Source organism: Oncorhynchus tshawytscha, linkage group LG18, assembly GCF_018296145.1.
Source record: "Oncorhynchus tshawytscha isolate Ot180627B linkage group LG18, Otsh_v2.0, whole genome shotgun sequence".
In the NCBI taxonomy this organism is placed as follows: Eukaryota; Metazoa; Chordata; class Actinopteri; order Salmoniformes; family Salmonidae; genus Oncorhynchus; species Oncorhynchus tshawytscha.
In genome coordinates, this window is record NC_056446.1 from 30,100 (window position 1) to 46,473 (window position 16,374).

At 41.4% G+C, this 16,374-nt stretch overlaps 1 protein-coding gene across 1 annotated transcript in view; it reads left to right on the plus strand.

The window, feature by feature from the left end:
* Positions 1-16,374, plus strand: part of LOC112230799 (uridine diphosphate glucose pyrophosphatase NUDT14-like) — a 39,505-nt gene that overhangs the window by 21,691 nt on the left and 1,440 nt on the right. The window contains exons 3-4 of the mRNA XM_024397127.2: positions 6,344-6,408; positions 8,645-8,963. Coding sequence (XP_024252895.1) covers positions 6,344-6,408; positions 8,645-8,963 — 384 coding nt within the window. The remainder of the gene's footprint in view (positions 1-6,343; positions 6,409-8,644; positions 8,964-16,374) is intronic.

Consider the following 16,374-nt stretch of genomic DNA (forward strand, 5'->3'; position numbering starts at 1 on the left):
AATCTTTCAGGAAAAACTGAACATTTGCTATCTAACTGAGTCTCCTCATTGAAAACATCCGAAGTTCTTCAAAGGTAAATTATTTTATTTGAATGCTTTTCTTGCTTTTGTGAAAATGTTGCCCGCTGAATGCTAATGCTAAATGCTACGCTAGCCATCAATACGGTTACACAAATGATTGTTTTGCTATGGTTGAAAAGCATATTTTGAAAATCTGAGATGACAGTGTTGTTAACAAAAGGCTAAGCTTGAGAGCTAATATATTTATTTCATTTCATTTGCGATTTTCATGAATAGTTAACGTTGTGTTATGCTAATGAGCTTGCGGGATAATTACACTCCTGGATACAGGTTTTCTTCGTAGCTAAACGTGATGAACAAAACGGAGCGATTTGTCCTAAACAAATAATCTTTTTGGAAAAACTGAACATTTGCTATCTAACTGAGAGTCTCCTCATTGAAAACATCTGAAGTTCTTCAAAGGTAAATTATTTTATTTGAATGCTTTTCTTGTTTTTGTGAAAATGTTGCCCGCTGAATGCTAACGCTAAATGCTATGCTAGCTATCAATACTGTTACACAAATGCTTGTTTTGCTATGGTTGAAAAGCATATTTTGACAATCTGAGATGACAGTGTTGTTAACAAAAGGCTAAGCTTGAGAGCTAGCATATTTATTTCATTTCATTTGCGATTTTCATGAATAGTTAACTTTGCGTTATGGTAATGAGCTTGAGGCTGTATTCACGATCCCGGATCCGGGATGGCTAGAATCAAGAGGTTTTAATGGATTTCGTGTTTTGAGTTGTCTCTCTAAAATTCATTGTAAATTACAAAAAGTTTAAGAACAAATTTACTCACCTAGTTTGGATATCCAAAATTAATCCAAATTATTAAATAATATGAAGTCAACTTGGAAAATCATTAATCAACTGTTATAGTTGTAGATGGAGTTGTTATTCATCTCAATTGTTGGAAATAAGACCTATCGTGTTCCTGATGTTATTTCATGTGACTTTTCTGTAAGTTTTTTGGTGAATGTGGGTTCCTCTGTTAAAGAAAATTGAGAATACTTCTGGAAATCCCTTGTCTGATTCCTTTTGATCTTCCTGATGTTATGGAGGTGATGGCGGTAACTGGTAACTTAAAGATTTCATCATGTTATTTGTCACTACCCTAAACTGTACTTTGACATTCAGAGTCCTGTACTTTGCTTAATTTATCTTTGCCTCGATCCTGGCTAGTCTCCCACAGTCCCTGCCACTGGAAAACATCCCCACAGCATGATGCTGCCACCACCATGCTTCACTGTAGGGAAGGTACCAGGTTTCCTCCAGACGTGACACTTGGCATTCAGGCCAAATAGTTAAATCTTGGTTTCATCAGGCCAGAGAATCTTGTTTCTTATGTTCAGTCCTTTAGGTGCATTTTTGGCCAACTCCAAGGGGGCTGTCTTGTACCTTTTTTAAAAAATGTATTTTGTATAATTTTGTTTTACTTAGGAGTGGCTTCCATCTAGCCACACTACAATAAAGGCCTGATTGGTGGAGTGCTGCAGAGATGGTTTTCCTTCTGGAAGGTTCTCCCATCTCCACAGAGTAACTCTAGAGCTCTGTCAGAGTGACCGTTGGGTTCTTGGTCACCTCCCCTACGTTACTTCATACCCATGCTCAAAATACATTCACCCAGTGTAAGAAGAGCTAATAGAAAGACAAGACTATTGCAACTGACATTAATGTTAATTATTGGAAAATGACTGAACAAGCTAGCACTAACCGGAGCTAGCCAACAGCTGACTGGAGCTAGCCAACAGCTAGCAGCTTTTCTAACATTTACAGTACAACAATTACAATGTTGTTAAACATCGCCGTTACAACATTAAATTCTCTAAACCCTTAGGATATTGTTAGGTGTGTCTTTTTCAAAAATAAAGATGTTAAGAAGTTAATTTGTTTCTAAATGGAAGGACTGCATCTCAATTTCATTTTACGCTCAGCGTGCGTTTTCTGTCCTGTAAGAAGTTATACAATTACTATGTTCAAAACCATTACATTCACTTCAACAGGCAAGTTCCAAAACTATATTCTGGTATCCAGGCTGGCTCACATCTGGCCGTGATTGGGAGTCCCATAGAGCGGCGCACAATTGGCCCAGCGTTGTCCGGGTTTGGCTGGGGGGGGTGGGCCGTCATTGTAAATAAGATTTTTTCTTAACTGACTTGGCTAGTTAAATAAAGGTTCAATGTAAAAAATAATAAAAATAAAAAGTTAATATTCTATGTCTTTTTGCACTTTTACTGACCTCCCAGATTTGGGACTGCTGCAGCAGATAATTTATCCTGTGTTACAGGAATTCATGAAATGAGAGAACCGTAGGCCCAGATCGCATATAGTGCCAAGCAAACACGTCTCACTGCCTCCTACTGGCCAACAGTAGTATAAATTCATCGCAATGGCGAGAACTTGGACTGACATTTCGGTAAAAGCATTCTTCCCCAATTTAAAGAAACAATACAAACACAAATGTAACTGTACATTTAGTGTGAGTCACACTAATCTCTTTTGCAAAGATAATAGTAACTTCAGGCCAGTTAATATTCTACCTCTGGTGTTGAAGGTTGTTAGTGTGTAGCAGAGTAACTGATTGCCCACCTCAACAACAACAACTCTCTCTGTAAAAGCAGGTGAAAAAGTTAACTCTAACCAAATTCAACCTAGCTAATTTCCGATGTATACGAAATTGTTTGACTACAGAAGTAGCTAAACTGTACTTAAAATCTATGACACTCCCCCACTTAACATATTACTTGACTAGTTGGGACCAAGATTGTTGTACAACAATAAAACCCATTCAGTCTGTCTACAAACAGGCTCTCAAAGTGCTTGATAGAAAGCCCAATAGCCATCACTGTTACATCCTCAGAAAGCATGAGCTCCTGAGTTGGGAAAATCATGTGCAAAACACCAACGCGTGTCTTGTATTCAAGATCCTAAATGGCCTGGCTCCCCCTCCACTCAGTATTTTTGTTAAACAGAAAACCCAAACATATGGCAGCAGATCCACAAGGTCTGCCATGAGAGGTGACTGTATATATAAGCATCTTTAGTCAATCTGTTTTCTCTGTGAGAGCTTCCCATGTTTGGAACACACTGCCATCCGACACACATCTGCACCACCTATCACACTTTCACAAAAAACATGAAGACATGGCTAAAGGCCAATCATACTTGTGAACATAATCCCTAGTTGTGTATGGCCACTTTCCATGTTGTCTGTAGCTTGTGGAAACACTTCGTTGATTTTTATTTATTTTGTCTTGTTGCTTTTTGTGTTATGTTGCTTTGCATGTGCTCACTGCTCATTGATTGCCTGTATTGTAATTGTTTTTAATAACCTGCCCAGGGACTGTGGTTGAAAATTAGCCAGTTGGCTAAAACAGGAACTTTTACTGAAATGTTAATTTAATTTGCACTGTCCCTGTAAAAAAATAAACCCGAAGGAAGGTAAGTGTTTTGGAAACCTCAATCTGTTCTTTCTGATACTGTATAGAAATCAAAATTCCTTACCTGCATTTGACTCTAGGAAGATTTGAAAAAGTCACTTTTCGGTGCTAAAATGTCCTTCTCAAAACTGCTAATAACACATTTTCATTGTTTCACGGACCCCGTCTGTAATACCTACATGTTGTAAGCAGACCACCATAGTCCCTGTGCCCAAGAACACCAATGTAACCTGTCTAAATTACTATTGCCCCGTAGTACTCACATCTGTAGCCAGGAAATCTTTTGAATGGCTGGTCATGGCTCACATCAACATTATCCCAGACACCCTGGACCCACTCTAATTTGCTTACCGCCCCAACAGGTCCACAGATGAGACAATCTCTATTGCACTCCACACTGCCCTTTCCCACTTTTGCAAAAGGAACACCTACGTGAGAATGCTGTTGACTCAGCGTTCAATACCATAGTGCCCTCCAAACTCATTACTAAGCTAAGGATCCTAGGACTGAACACCTCCCTCTGCAACTGGATAATGGACTTCCTGACGGGCCACCCACAGGTGGGGAGGGTAGACAACAACACATCTGCCACGCTGACCATCAACACGGTGCCCCGGTGGTGCGTGCTTAGTCCCCTCCTGTACTCCCTGTTCACCCATGACCGCGCATGTCTCCAACACCATTAAGTTTGCAGAAGACACCACAGTGGTAGGCCTGATCACTAGAGGTCGACCAATTTTTAATCAGAATGGACAATTTAATTAGGGCCGATTTCAACTTTTCATAATAATCTGTATTTTTGGACACCGATTGGATGATTATTCTTTTATTTTTTCTCCACCTTTTATCTAACTAGGCAAATCAGTTAAGAACACATTCTTATTTTCATGGTGGGTTAACTGCCTTGTTCAGGGGCAGAACGACAGATTTTTACCTGGTCAGCTCGGGGATTTGTTTCTGCAACCTTCCGGTTACTAGTCCAACGCTCTAATCACCTGCCTTACATTGCACTCCACGAGGATATGGATATATTGAAGCAACATCTCAAGACATCAGTCAGGAAGGTAAAGCTTGGTCACAAATGGGTTTTCTAAATGGACAATGACCCCAAGCATACTTCCAAATTTGTGTAAAAATGGCTTAAGGACAACAAAGTCAAGGTATTGGAGTGGCCATCACAAAGCCCTGACCTCAATCCTATAGAACATTTGTGGGCAGCACGGAAAAAGCGTGTGCGAGCAAGGAGGCCTACAAACCTGACTCAGTTACACCAGCTCTGTCAGGAGGAATGGGACAAAATTCACCCAATTTATTGTGGGAAGCTTGTGGAAGGCTACCTGACGCGTTTGACCCAAGTTAAACCATTTAAAGGCAGTGCTACCAAATACTAATTGAGTGTATGTAAACTTCTGACCCACTGGGAATGTGATGAAAGAAATAAAAGCTGAAATAAATCATTCTCTCTACTATTATTCTGACGTTTCACATTCTTAAAATAAAGTGGTGATCCTAACTGACCTAAGACAGGGAATTTTTACTAGGATTAAATGTCAGGAATTGTTCAACTGAGTTTAAATGTATTGGACTAAGGTATATGTTAACTTCAGACTTCAACTGTACACATCTTCCTCAATACCTCGTACCCCTGAACATCAACTCGGTACTGGTACCCCTTGTATGTAGGAAAGTTGTTGTGTAACTATACTGAACAAAAATATAAACGCAACATGCAACATTTTCAGGGATTTTACTCTTACAGTTCATATAAGAAAATCAGTCTATTGAAATAAATAAATTATGCTCTAGTCTATGGATTTCACATGACTGGGCAGAGGGACACAGTCATGGTTGGGCCTAGGTAGCCCACTGGGTAGCCAGGTCCAGCCAATTAGAATGAGTTTATCTCCATAAATCAGTATTACAGACAGAAATACTCCTCTGTTACATCAGGTGGCTGGTCTCAGTCGACCCCGCAGGTGAAGAAGCCAGAGATCCTGGATTACATGTGGTCTGGGGTTGAGAGGCCGGTTGGACGTACTGCCAAATTCTATAAAACAACGTTGGATGCGGCTATGGTAGAGAAATGAACATGCAACAGCTCTGGACATTTTCTGCAGTCCGCATGCCAATTGTACGATCCCTTAACTTGAGACATCTGTGTCATTGTGTTGTGACAACTGCATATTTTAGTGGCCTTTTTATTGTCCCAATAACAAAGTTCACCTGTAATGCTGTTAAAATCAGCTTCTTGATATTTCACACCTGTCGGGTGGATGGATTATCTTGGCAAAGGAGAAATGCTCACTAACAGGGATGGTAACAAATTTGAGCACAAAATATGAGAGAAATAGGCTTTTTGTGCATATGAAACATATCTAGGATGTTTTATAAAAAGAAAATGGGACCAATGTGTTTTATATTTTTGTTTAGAATTGAGGACTATCCATGGACATATTACACTGCCAAAATGTATGGCTTGTGTTTGTATTCTGATTTTGGTATGAAATCACTATCTCATTTTGTGGGGTAAACGCTCAACTCTCATCAACACAACAGGGCGACTTCCTGCTTAAACTTGAACAATGTAATTCAATTTAGCATATTTTCAAGTTTGTGACCTTCTGTAGCTACATTAGGAAGAAGGAATGATGGCAGTCTGGGCAGGTATGTATTTTGTAGTGGATTTCTGTAAGCAGGAAATTGGTGCACTAAGCATTATGTCATGTATAGTTAATTTAGTTTATTAACAGTATTATTACTTCACTGTTGCTTGTCCACTGAAAAATTCTGAATGAAACAAACTGAATGAATTATTTTTCTCTACTTCCCCTTTTATTTCCAGTGTTTCAGTGCTGATCTTCAACACCACCTCACACTGCTTCATCTTGGTCAAGCAGTTCCGCCCAGGTAAAACTCCCTACTCCCCATTTCTCCTCGACCAATCAAATCATGTTTGCTCCGTAAGAACAACCTTTTTTCTAAGGACTGGGAATTCACATTCCTTTCCATATTCTTCATAGTTATTAGACAATGAAGAGGGACAGGAAATTAAAGTAAGGTGGAGAAAGTGTGTTAGAAGGGCGTGGGTCAGAATCAAACCCACCACAACCTTTCTTCATCCCTGTCAGGAAATGCCGCTATTGTCACATTGCAAGTTTCTTAGCCAGCACCTGTGTATTATATAGGATTTTGCTGAACTGCCACTTGAGCCTGTAAAGTGGAACAACATCACCCCTAACACGTGGCCTGGGATCTGTCTGGCACATGCTCTCTCCTCCCGGCCTCCAGCCACCTTTACCCCTGTGGTGTTCACCAGGGTTCGGGTCAATTTTGTATCTGCCAAAGCAACAGCTATACTTCCTGGGGTCCAGCAAAATTAAGGCAGTTATACAATTTTAAAAACATTACTATACATTCACAACAGATTTCACAATCCTTTAAGTGTGTGCCCTCAGGCCCTTACTCTACTACCACAAATCTACAACACAATATAGTGTATAGTGTTTATGTTATTATGTGTGTGTATGCATGTGTCTGTGCCTATGTTTGTTGCTTCACAGTCCCGCTGTTCCATAAGGTGTATTTTTACCTGCTTTTAAAATCTGATTCTACTGCTTGCATCAGTTACTTAATATAGTAGAGAGTTCCATGTAGTCATGGCTCTATGTAGTACTGTGTGCCTCCCGTAGTCTGTTCAGGATTTGAGGATTGTGAAGAGACCTCTGGTGGCATGTGATGTTGGGTATGCATGGGTGTCCAAGCTGTGTGCTAGTAGTTTAAACAGACAGCTCGGTACATTCAGCTTGTCAACACTTGACGTCAGTCTCTCTTCCACTTTGAGCCATGAGAGATTGACTTACATATCATTAATGTTAGCTCTCCATGTACTTTTAAGGGCCAGCCGTGCGCACCATCTTAGCTACTATATTCCATGGCTACATCAAGCTTGTGACTTTACAAACTTGTTGGATGCATTTTGTTTTTTTTGGTTGTGTTTTGTATTATGTTTAGCCCAATAGGAAGTGAACAATGAACGATGTGTTGTAATTTTGGAGTCACTTTTATTGTAAGTAAGAATAGAAGATGCTTCTGAACATGTCTACATTAATGTGGATGCAACAGTGATTATGGATAATCATGAATGAATTGTGAATGATGACTGAGAAAGTTAGAGGGACCAAGATCATATCCCCCCCCTAAAATAAAATGCTAATCTCCTCTGCTATTGATAATGTGTCAGAGGTTTATGTTTTGTTGTAGCCTCAACTTTCTCACTCATTATTCATGATTTTTATCGCATTCAGGGTTATTCTAGACTGGTGTTCAGAAACATCTTATCTACTAACTTATACAGAAAGTTACTCCAGTCGTTTTTCACCGTTCAGTTATTATTGGGCGTAACCTGAAACACAACCAAAACAAGCTGCAAATACACCCAGCAAGTGCGTATAGTCACAAGCTTGATGTAGTCATTGCGTGTTAGGAATATGGGACCAAATACTAAACTCTGGACTACTTTAATACACTAAGTGATTTTTGTCCAAATAGTGACGTCTTCAAAAGGGGGACTAGATATATAAAGTGCTTTAATTTCGGAGCAGTAAAACATGAATGAAAATACCCTCAAATGAAAGGTGACATTCTGTACTGTCGCCTCATATGAAACATTTGATCTCAAATCCAAGTGCTGGACTATAGAATTTTAGCTTCAATGTCAATGCATAAGGAGGGAAGTGTATCTGTGTCCTCAATTGTATATATATATATTTTTTTTCAAAAAAATAAAATAGTAATAATTTCATTTTTTTTTAAAAAACCAGTCTTTTATTACGGTGTTGACTTCCACCAGCAACGTTTTTACAAGTTCAGGGGTGTGTAGAGGTATGCGTGTAATGATTTTTTATAGGGGTACGACTTTACTATACAAAGCTTGTCAGACACTTATTATAGAATTTCAATTGTGGCCTATTTGAAGAATAAAAACAGACTGATTTGAACTGCGCAATCCCTATTGTTGAGAATTGAAAGGAATGATACATCAACGAGAAAAAGCTATCTGGGTCCCCAGGTCACTATAGTGTAACACATGTTGCGATCTCGCTCTTCCCCATTCACTCTCCCTCCACCCTGTCGCATCCTGCAGCCGTGTACATGTGTGAGTGGGAGAGGACCAAGGAGCCAGCCGTGCAGGCAGCGGCGGGGGAGGAGGATGTGGCTGCGGCTGCAGCCACTGCTATCCCGGAGACTCCCATCGGCGAGACTCCCCAGGAGGAGGCTGTTGCTACGGCTGGGGGCGTCAAGACCCACCAGCCCCCGGGCTCGGCGGGTATGACCTACGAGCTGTGTGCAGGCCTGGTGGACAAGGCCAACCTGTCGCTGGAGGAGATTGCCAAGCAGGAGGTGCTGGAGGAGTGTGGCTACGACGTGCCAGTCGCCAAGCTGCGGAGGATCACCTCGTACAGGTGTGTGTGTGTGTGTGTGTGCACATATGGCTCCGGGCTGAAGTTTCCCCTAGGTACAAATCTATGAGTAGCTTCCCCTCCTGCAATCCTAACCGTATTCATTAACTGGGAAAATACAAAACTGACCCAAGATTAGCGTCTAGCTTCACAAACACACACCCACCCATAACTTCATACTGGTACACACACATGCGCGCACACACACTGTCGTGAATAATTGATTTGCTCAAGGTGTGTAAAATGCTGAACCCAAAGATGAGGCGAATGACTTCTATATTTAAAGGTTTAATAGACAAACAATAGACCCATATCTATATGGGGAGATTGCTAGGAACCTCTCAGAGGAATGCGTCTTCTTTGCCAACCTCAAGGGCAGGCAGGCATAAAATACTCTTGCTTATCTGTTCGTTCTCCGAGTGTTCCGGTACCCTGGTTGAACATTATATCAGAGCTGAGACCACTTAAGTCAAAGTAGGCTATACCCTGGCTGGATTACAGGTAATGGCCGGGATATCAAGTTAGTTTTTTTTCTCACTCATTATTCATGATTCATTCATGTTTTTGTTTTTTTATCGCATTATCAGGGTTATTTTAGAAGTGTTCAGAAACATATTTTCTACTCACTTATAAAGTTCCTTTAGAAAGTATTCACACCCCTTGACTTTCCACATTTGGTTGTTTTACAGACATAATTTAAAATGGATTAAATGTAGATTTGTTTGTCACTGGCCTACACACAAAACACCATAATGTCAAAGGGGAATTGTTTTTATTATGTCTTTTTGACATGAATTAAGAATGAAAAGCTGAAATGTCTTGTCAAGTATTTAACTCCTTTGTTATGGCAAGCCTAAATAAGTTAATGTGCTTAACAAGTCACATAAGTTGAATGGACTCCCTCTGTGTGCAACAATAGTGTTTAACATATTTTTTAATGACTAGCCCAAACATACAATCACACTACATGACCAAAAGAATGTGGACACCTGCTTGTTGAGCATCTCATTCCAAAATCATGGGCATTAATTTACTGCTACAACAGCCTCCACTCTTCTGGGAAGGTTTTCCACTAGATGTTGGAACATTGCTGCTATAACAGCCTCCACTCTTCTGGGAAGGCTTTCCACTAGATGTTGGAACATTGCTGCTATAACAGCCTCCACTCTTCTGGGAAGGCTTTCCACTAGATGTTGAAACATTGCTGCTGGGACTTGATTCCATACAACCACAAGCATTAGTGAGGTCAGGCACTGATGTTGGGCGATTAGGCCTGGCTCGCAGTCGGTGTTCCAATTCATTCCACACGTGTTAGATGGGGTTGAGGTCAGTGCTCTGTGCAGGCCAGTTAAGTTCTTCCACATCAAACTCAATAAACCAGTTATGTATGGACCTCACGTTGTGCACGGGGGCATTGTCATGCTGAAAAAGGAAAGGGCCTTCCCAAATCTGTTGCCACAAAGTTGGAAGCACAGATTTGTCTATAATGTATTTTTATGCTGTAGCATTAAGATTTCACTTCACTGGATCTAAGGGGCCTAGCCGGAACCATGAAAAACACCCCTAGACCATTATTCCTCCTCCACCAAACTTTACAGTTGGCAGTATTCATTCGGGCAGGTAGCGTTCTCCTGGTATTCTCCAAACCCAGAATTGCCTGTCGGACTGCCAGATGGTGAAAGCGTGATTCATCACTCCAGAGAACATGTTTCCATTGCTCCAGAGTCCAATGCCGGCGAGCATTTACAGCAATCCAGCCGATGCTTGTCATTGCACATTGTGATCTTAGGCTTGTATGCGACTGCTCGGCCATGGAAACTCATTTCATGAAGCTCCCGGCCAACAGTTCTTGTATTGACATTGTTTCCAGAGGCCGTTTGGAACTCTGCAATGAGTGTTACAACCAAGGACAGACGTTTTTTCTGCACTACGCTCTTCAGCACTCGCCAGTCCTGTTCTGTGAGCTTGTGTGGCCTACCACTTTGCGACTGAGCCGTTGTTGCTCCTAGACGTTTCCACTTCACAATAATGGCACTTACAGTTGACCAGGACAGCTCCAGCAGAGCATAAATTTGATGAACATTGCATGGCTGTGTGCTCAATTTTATACACCTGTTGGCAATGGGTGTGGCTGAAATAGCCAAATCATCTACTAATTTGTGGGTGGGTGGATAGGTGTGTGTGTGTGTATAGTGTGTGTGTAAGGTCCTTCAGTCAAGCAGTGAATCTCAAATAGATTCAACCTCCAGGACCAGGGAGGTTTTCCAATGCCTCGCAAAGAAGGGAACCTATTGGTGTACATGGGCAAACATTTTTAAAGCAGACATTGAATATCCGTTTGAGCGTGGTGAAGTTAATTATACTTTGGATGGTGCATCAATACACCTGGTCACTACAAAGATACAGGCGTCCTTCCTAACTCAGTTGCCGTAGAGGAATGAAACCGGTCAGGGATTTCACTGAGCCCAATGGTGACTTTAAAACAGTAAGAGTTTTTGAAGGCTGTGATGGGAGAAAATTGAGGATGGATCAACAACATTATAGTTACCCCACAATACTAACCTAATTGACAGAGTGGAAAAGAAGGAAGCCTGTACAGAATAAACATATTCCAAAACATGCGTCCTGTTTGCAGTTATACTGAACATTTTTTTTTTTACAAAGCCTGAATACAAATACAAATGGCTCCATGCACATGTGGCTCCCGCTGGAGCATGTGGTTCAGTCCCGGTGTGCTCCCTTTTGACTCTCTCCAATCTCCCACTCTGGTTCACTATCTGTCAATAAAGCACTAAAAACAATACATGGAGAGTGACTCTCCTTTGGGGTGGGGAGAACTGCCCTGCAGGAAGCCTGAGCATTTGCCTAAGTTTCCCTGTAAAAAAAAATCATCAGCAATATACACACAATACCCCATAATGATAAAGCGAAAACAGATTTTTGCAAATGTATTAAAAATAAGGCACTGCATTCAAACTGCATTCACATACCCATAATTACATCTAAAGTGAAATTCTTGTGTTCCTACTCCAACAGTGCAGTAGTATCTAACAATACACACATCTGTGGCGGAGAAGTCCGTCACTGGGCGCGGGCAGCGTTTGGTACACTAACACACACACACACATTCATCGTGCCTCCCTGCTCCGTTGTCACCTACTTTAACATTGTGGGTCGACACACAAGTTAACGTCCCTATCTTAGTACATACATTACACACTTTATTCTTACCTCTCGTCAGTAGCAGTTTATGGTATAAAGGATATACAGACAAGCGTTCATGTTTAATTTAAGCCACATTTATTGTACTTATCAATGCTATGGATGAGTGCGTTGTTTGGTTCTGTTCCCCTCTCCATCTCTGTAGCTTCCAGGTATGCTGGGATAAGGACCAGAGCTACGGTAATCGGGCTGGCTTTGTAGTGCCTGTCCTGAATGGCTCTCTCATGTGAATGAGCATATTGGAAGACTTCATGTCAGTAGGGGTGGGATTTTGTAAATGTGTTATTGGTATATTGTATCATGAGAAACGTTTTGCAATATCTGCAATTCATTATGTTTAGCTGAGTGGAAAATGTAGGCTTTGATGAAGGTAATTGCTTAATTAATTACTGCTGGGTATGTTCTGATGGGAGTGGCTTCCCCTACAAAAGGAGCCTCTCTTTCAGTTCAAGGGGGAACCATTTTGGATTGAGCTGTTGATGTGGCAGCGTTGTTTTTAGCTGTCCCATAATGGATACTTTGGATGGCAGTACTGTTGTTTTTCTTCCGGATTCCCTATGTAAATAAACACCCACACGCACAGAAGTACTTTTGCGGCTCCGCCATATTTTTATTTGATAGAGGTTAGGTTTTTCAGTTTAGCCTTCTGGCCTACTCTACGTGACAAATCTAATTTTATTGGTCACATACACATGGTTAGCAGATGTTAATGCGAGTGTGGCGAAATGCTTGTGCTTCTAGTTCCAACCATGCAGTAATATCTAACAAGTAATCTAACAATTTCACAACAACTACCTTATACACACGTGTAAAGGAATGAATAAGAATATGTACATATAAATATATGGATGAGCGATGGCTGAACGGCATAGGCAAGATGCAGTGATGGTATAGAGGTCGACCGATTATGATTTTTCAATACGGATTATTGGAGGACCAAAAAAAAGCCAATACCGATTAATCAAACGTTTTTTTAACATTTATTTATTTATCATATATATATATATTTTTTTATAATAATGACAATTACAACAATACTGAATGAACACTTTTATTTGAACTTAATATAATACATCAAAATCAATTTAGCCTCAAATAAATAATGAAACATGTTCAATTTGGTTTAAATAATGCAAAAACAAAGTGTTGTAGAAGTACAGTATGTGCCATGTAAAAAAGCTAACGTGAGAACATAAGAAAGCTGGTGGTTCCTTTTAACATGAGTCTTCAATATTCTCAGGTAAGAAGTTTTAGATTGTAGTTATTATAGGACTATTTCTCTCTATTCCATTTGTATTCCATATACCTTTGACTATTGGATGTTGTTATAGACACTATATTATTGCCAGTGTAACAGTATAGCTTCGCCCCTACCTGGGCTCGAACCAGGGACACATCGACAACAGCCACCCTCGAAGCATTGTTACCCATCGCTCCACAAAAGCCCTTGCAGAGCAAGGGGAGCAACCACTTCAAGTCTCAGAGCGAGTGACGTTTGAAACGCTATTAGCGTGCACCCCGCTAACTAGCTTGCCTTTTCACATCGGTTACACCAGCCTAATCTCGGTAGTTGATTGGCTTGAACTCATAAACAGCTCAATGCTTGAAGAGCTGCTGGCAAATGCAGGAAAGTGCTGTTTAAATACATGCTTAAGAGTCTGCTGCTAGACTGCTCTATCATAGACTTAATTAAAACATAACACACAGAAATATGAGCCTTATAACAATTGAAATGCTAATCCTTTACACATGAACGCTCACTCATTTGGGAACAATTGCAATCAATATATTTACGCTCAGTGTAAATGATCGCTGTTGAGAAGTTTGTTTATTTTGTAGAATTGTCCGTCTGTCTGCTGTGGTTAGAGGGGATAGTTCAGAGCGACATTAATTCATGTTGTTGTAGAATGGATGTTTCGGCAGTTGTCATTTTTCGCGTTCAATGATACCGAATTCCTAGCTGCAGACTAGTAATTAATATCAAAGTTCTTCCATCGGTATCAATAGTCTAAGAGTTTAACCATGGTTAAAAGATTCAGCAATGGTCTGCAACCTTCGCCCTCCCGTGATTGAGAGAAACATGGTCTACTTGAGGAATTCTCAAGATTGGGGTTTTATTCGGAATTGCAGAAAAGGGGCTGTCCCAGCATGCCTGACCATAACTGGGCTCATGGGCGGTCCTCTGATTTAGTTAAACTCAAAAGGGAATTGGAATTTCCTTCATTAAACAGTCCAAAATCACATTACACAATTTTACAAACAGTATCATACTCACTCATTCATCTTCTACAACAATTAGATGTACCTCATATCTGAGGCTATTATCCTTGATGATCTTTTTGGCCTTCCTGTGACATTGTGTGGTGTAGGTGTCCTGGAGGGCAGGTAGTTTGCCCCCGGTGATGCGTTGTGCAGACCTCACTACCCTCTGGAGAGCCTTGCGGTTGTGGGCGGAGCAGTTGCCGTAACAGGCGGTGATAAACCCCGACAGGATGCGCTCGATTGTGCATCTGTAAAAGTTTGTTTTTGGTGACAAGCCAAATTTCTTCAGCCTGCTGAGGTTAAAGAGGCTTTGTTGTGCCTTCCTCAGCACGCTGTCTGTGTGGGTGGACCATTTCAGTTTGTCTGTGATGTGTTCGCCGAGGGACTGAAAACATTCCAACTTTTCCACTACTGTTCCGTCGCTGTGGATAGGGGGGTGCTCCCTCTGCTGTTTCCTGAAGTCCACGATCATCTCCTTTGTTTTGTTGACGTTGATTGTGAGGTTTTTATCCTGACACCACACACCGAGGGCCCTCGCCTCCTTCCTGTAGGCCGTCTCGTCATTGTTGGTAATCAAGCCCACCGCTGTAGAGTGTATGGCCACACAGTCGTGGGTGAACAGGGAGTACAGGAGAGGGCTCAGAACGCACCCTTGTGGGGCCCCAGTGTTGAGGATCAGCGGAGTGGAGATGTTGTTACCTACCCTCACCACCTGGTTGTGGCCTGTCAAAGTCCTGGATCCAATTGCACAGGGTGGGGTCGAGACCCAGGGTCTCGAGCTTAATGACGAGTTTGGAGTCTGTAGTCAATGAACAGCATTCTTACATAGGTATTCCTCTTGTCCAGATTGGTTAGGGCAGTGTGATTGTGATTGCGTCGTCTGTGGACCTTTTTATAGCGGTAAGCAAATTGGAGTGGGTGGAGGTGATACGATCCTTGACTAGTCTCTCAAAGCACTTCATGATGATGATGGAAGTGAGTGCTACAGGGCGATAGTTGTTTATCTCAGTTACCTTAGTTTTCTTGGGAACAGGAACAATGGTGGCCCTCTTGAAGCATGTGGGAACAGCAGACTGGGATAGGGATTGATTGAATAAACACACCAGCCAGCTGGTCTGCGCATGCTCTGAGGACGCTGCTAGGGATTTCGTCTGGGCCGGCAGCCTTGCAAGTGTTAACACGTTTCAATGTTTTACTCACGTCGGCCATGGAGAAGGAGATCTTTTTCCCTGCCACATACCTCTCGTGACTGAGCTGTTGAATTGCGACTCTACTTTGTCTCTATACTGACACTTTGCTTGTTTGATTGACTTACGGAGGGAATAACTACACTTTTTGTATTCGGCCATGTTTCCAGTTGCCTTGCCATAATTAAATGCAGTGGTACGTGCTTTCAGTTTTGCTCAAATGCTGCCATCAATCCACAGTTTCTGGTTAGGGAAGGTTTTAATAGTCATAGTGGGTACAACATTTCATACACTTCTTTATAAACTCGTTCACCGAGTCAACGTATACGTCAATGTTATTGTCTGAGGCTACCCGGAACATATCCCAGTCCACGTGATCGACGCAATCTTGAAGCGTGGAATCTGATTTCGTCAGACCAGCGTTGGATAGACCTAAGAATAGGGGTGACTTGTTTTTAGTTTCTGCCTATAGGAGGGGAGCAACAAGATGGAGTCATGGTCAGATTTGCCAAAAGGAGGGCATGGGAGGGCTTTGTGTTCACCGCAGAAGTTAGAGTAGCAGTAGTCAAGTGTTTCTCGCTCGTGTACTGCAATTGATATGCAGATTAGAATTTAGGTAGCCTTGTTCTCAGATTAGCTTTGTTAAAATCCCCAGCTACAATAAATGCATCCTCAGGATATATGGTTTCCAGTTTTTGTAAAACTCCAGTGAAGTTCCTTGATGGCCATTGGTATCCGCTTGC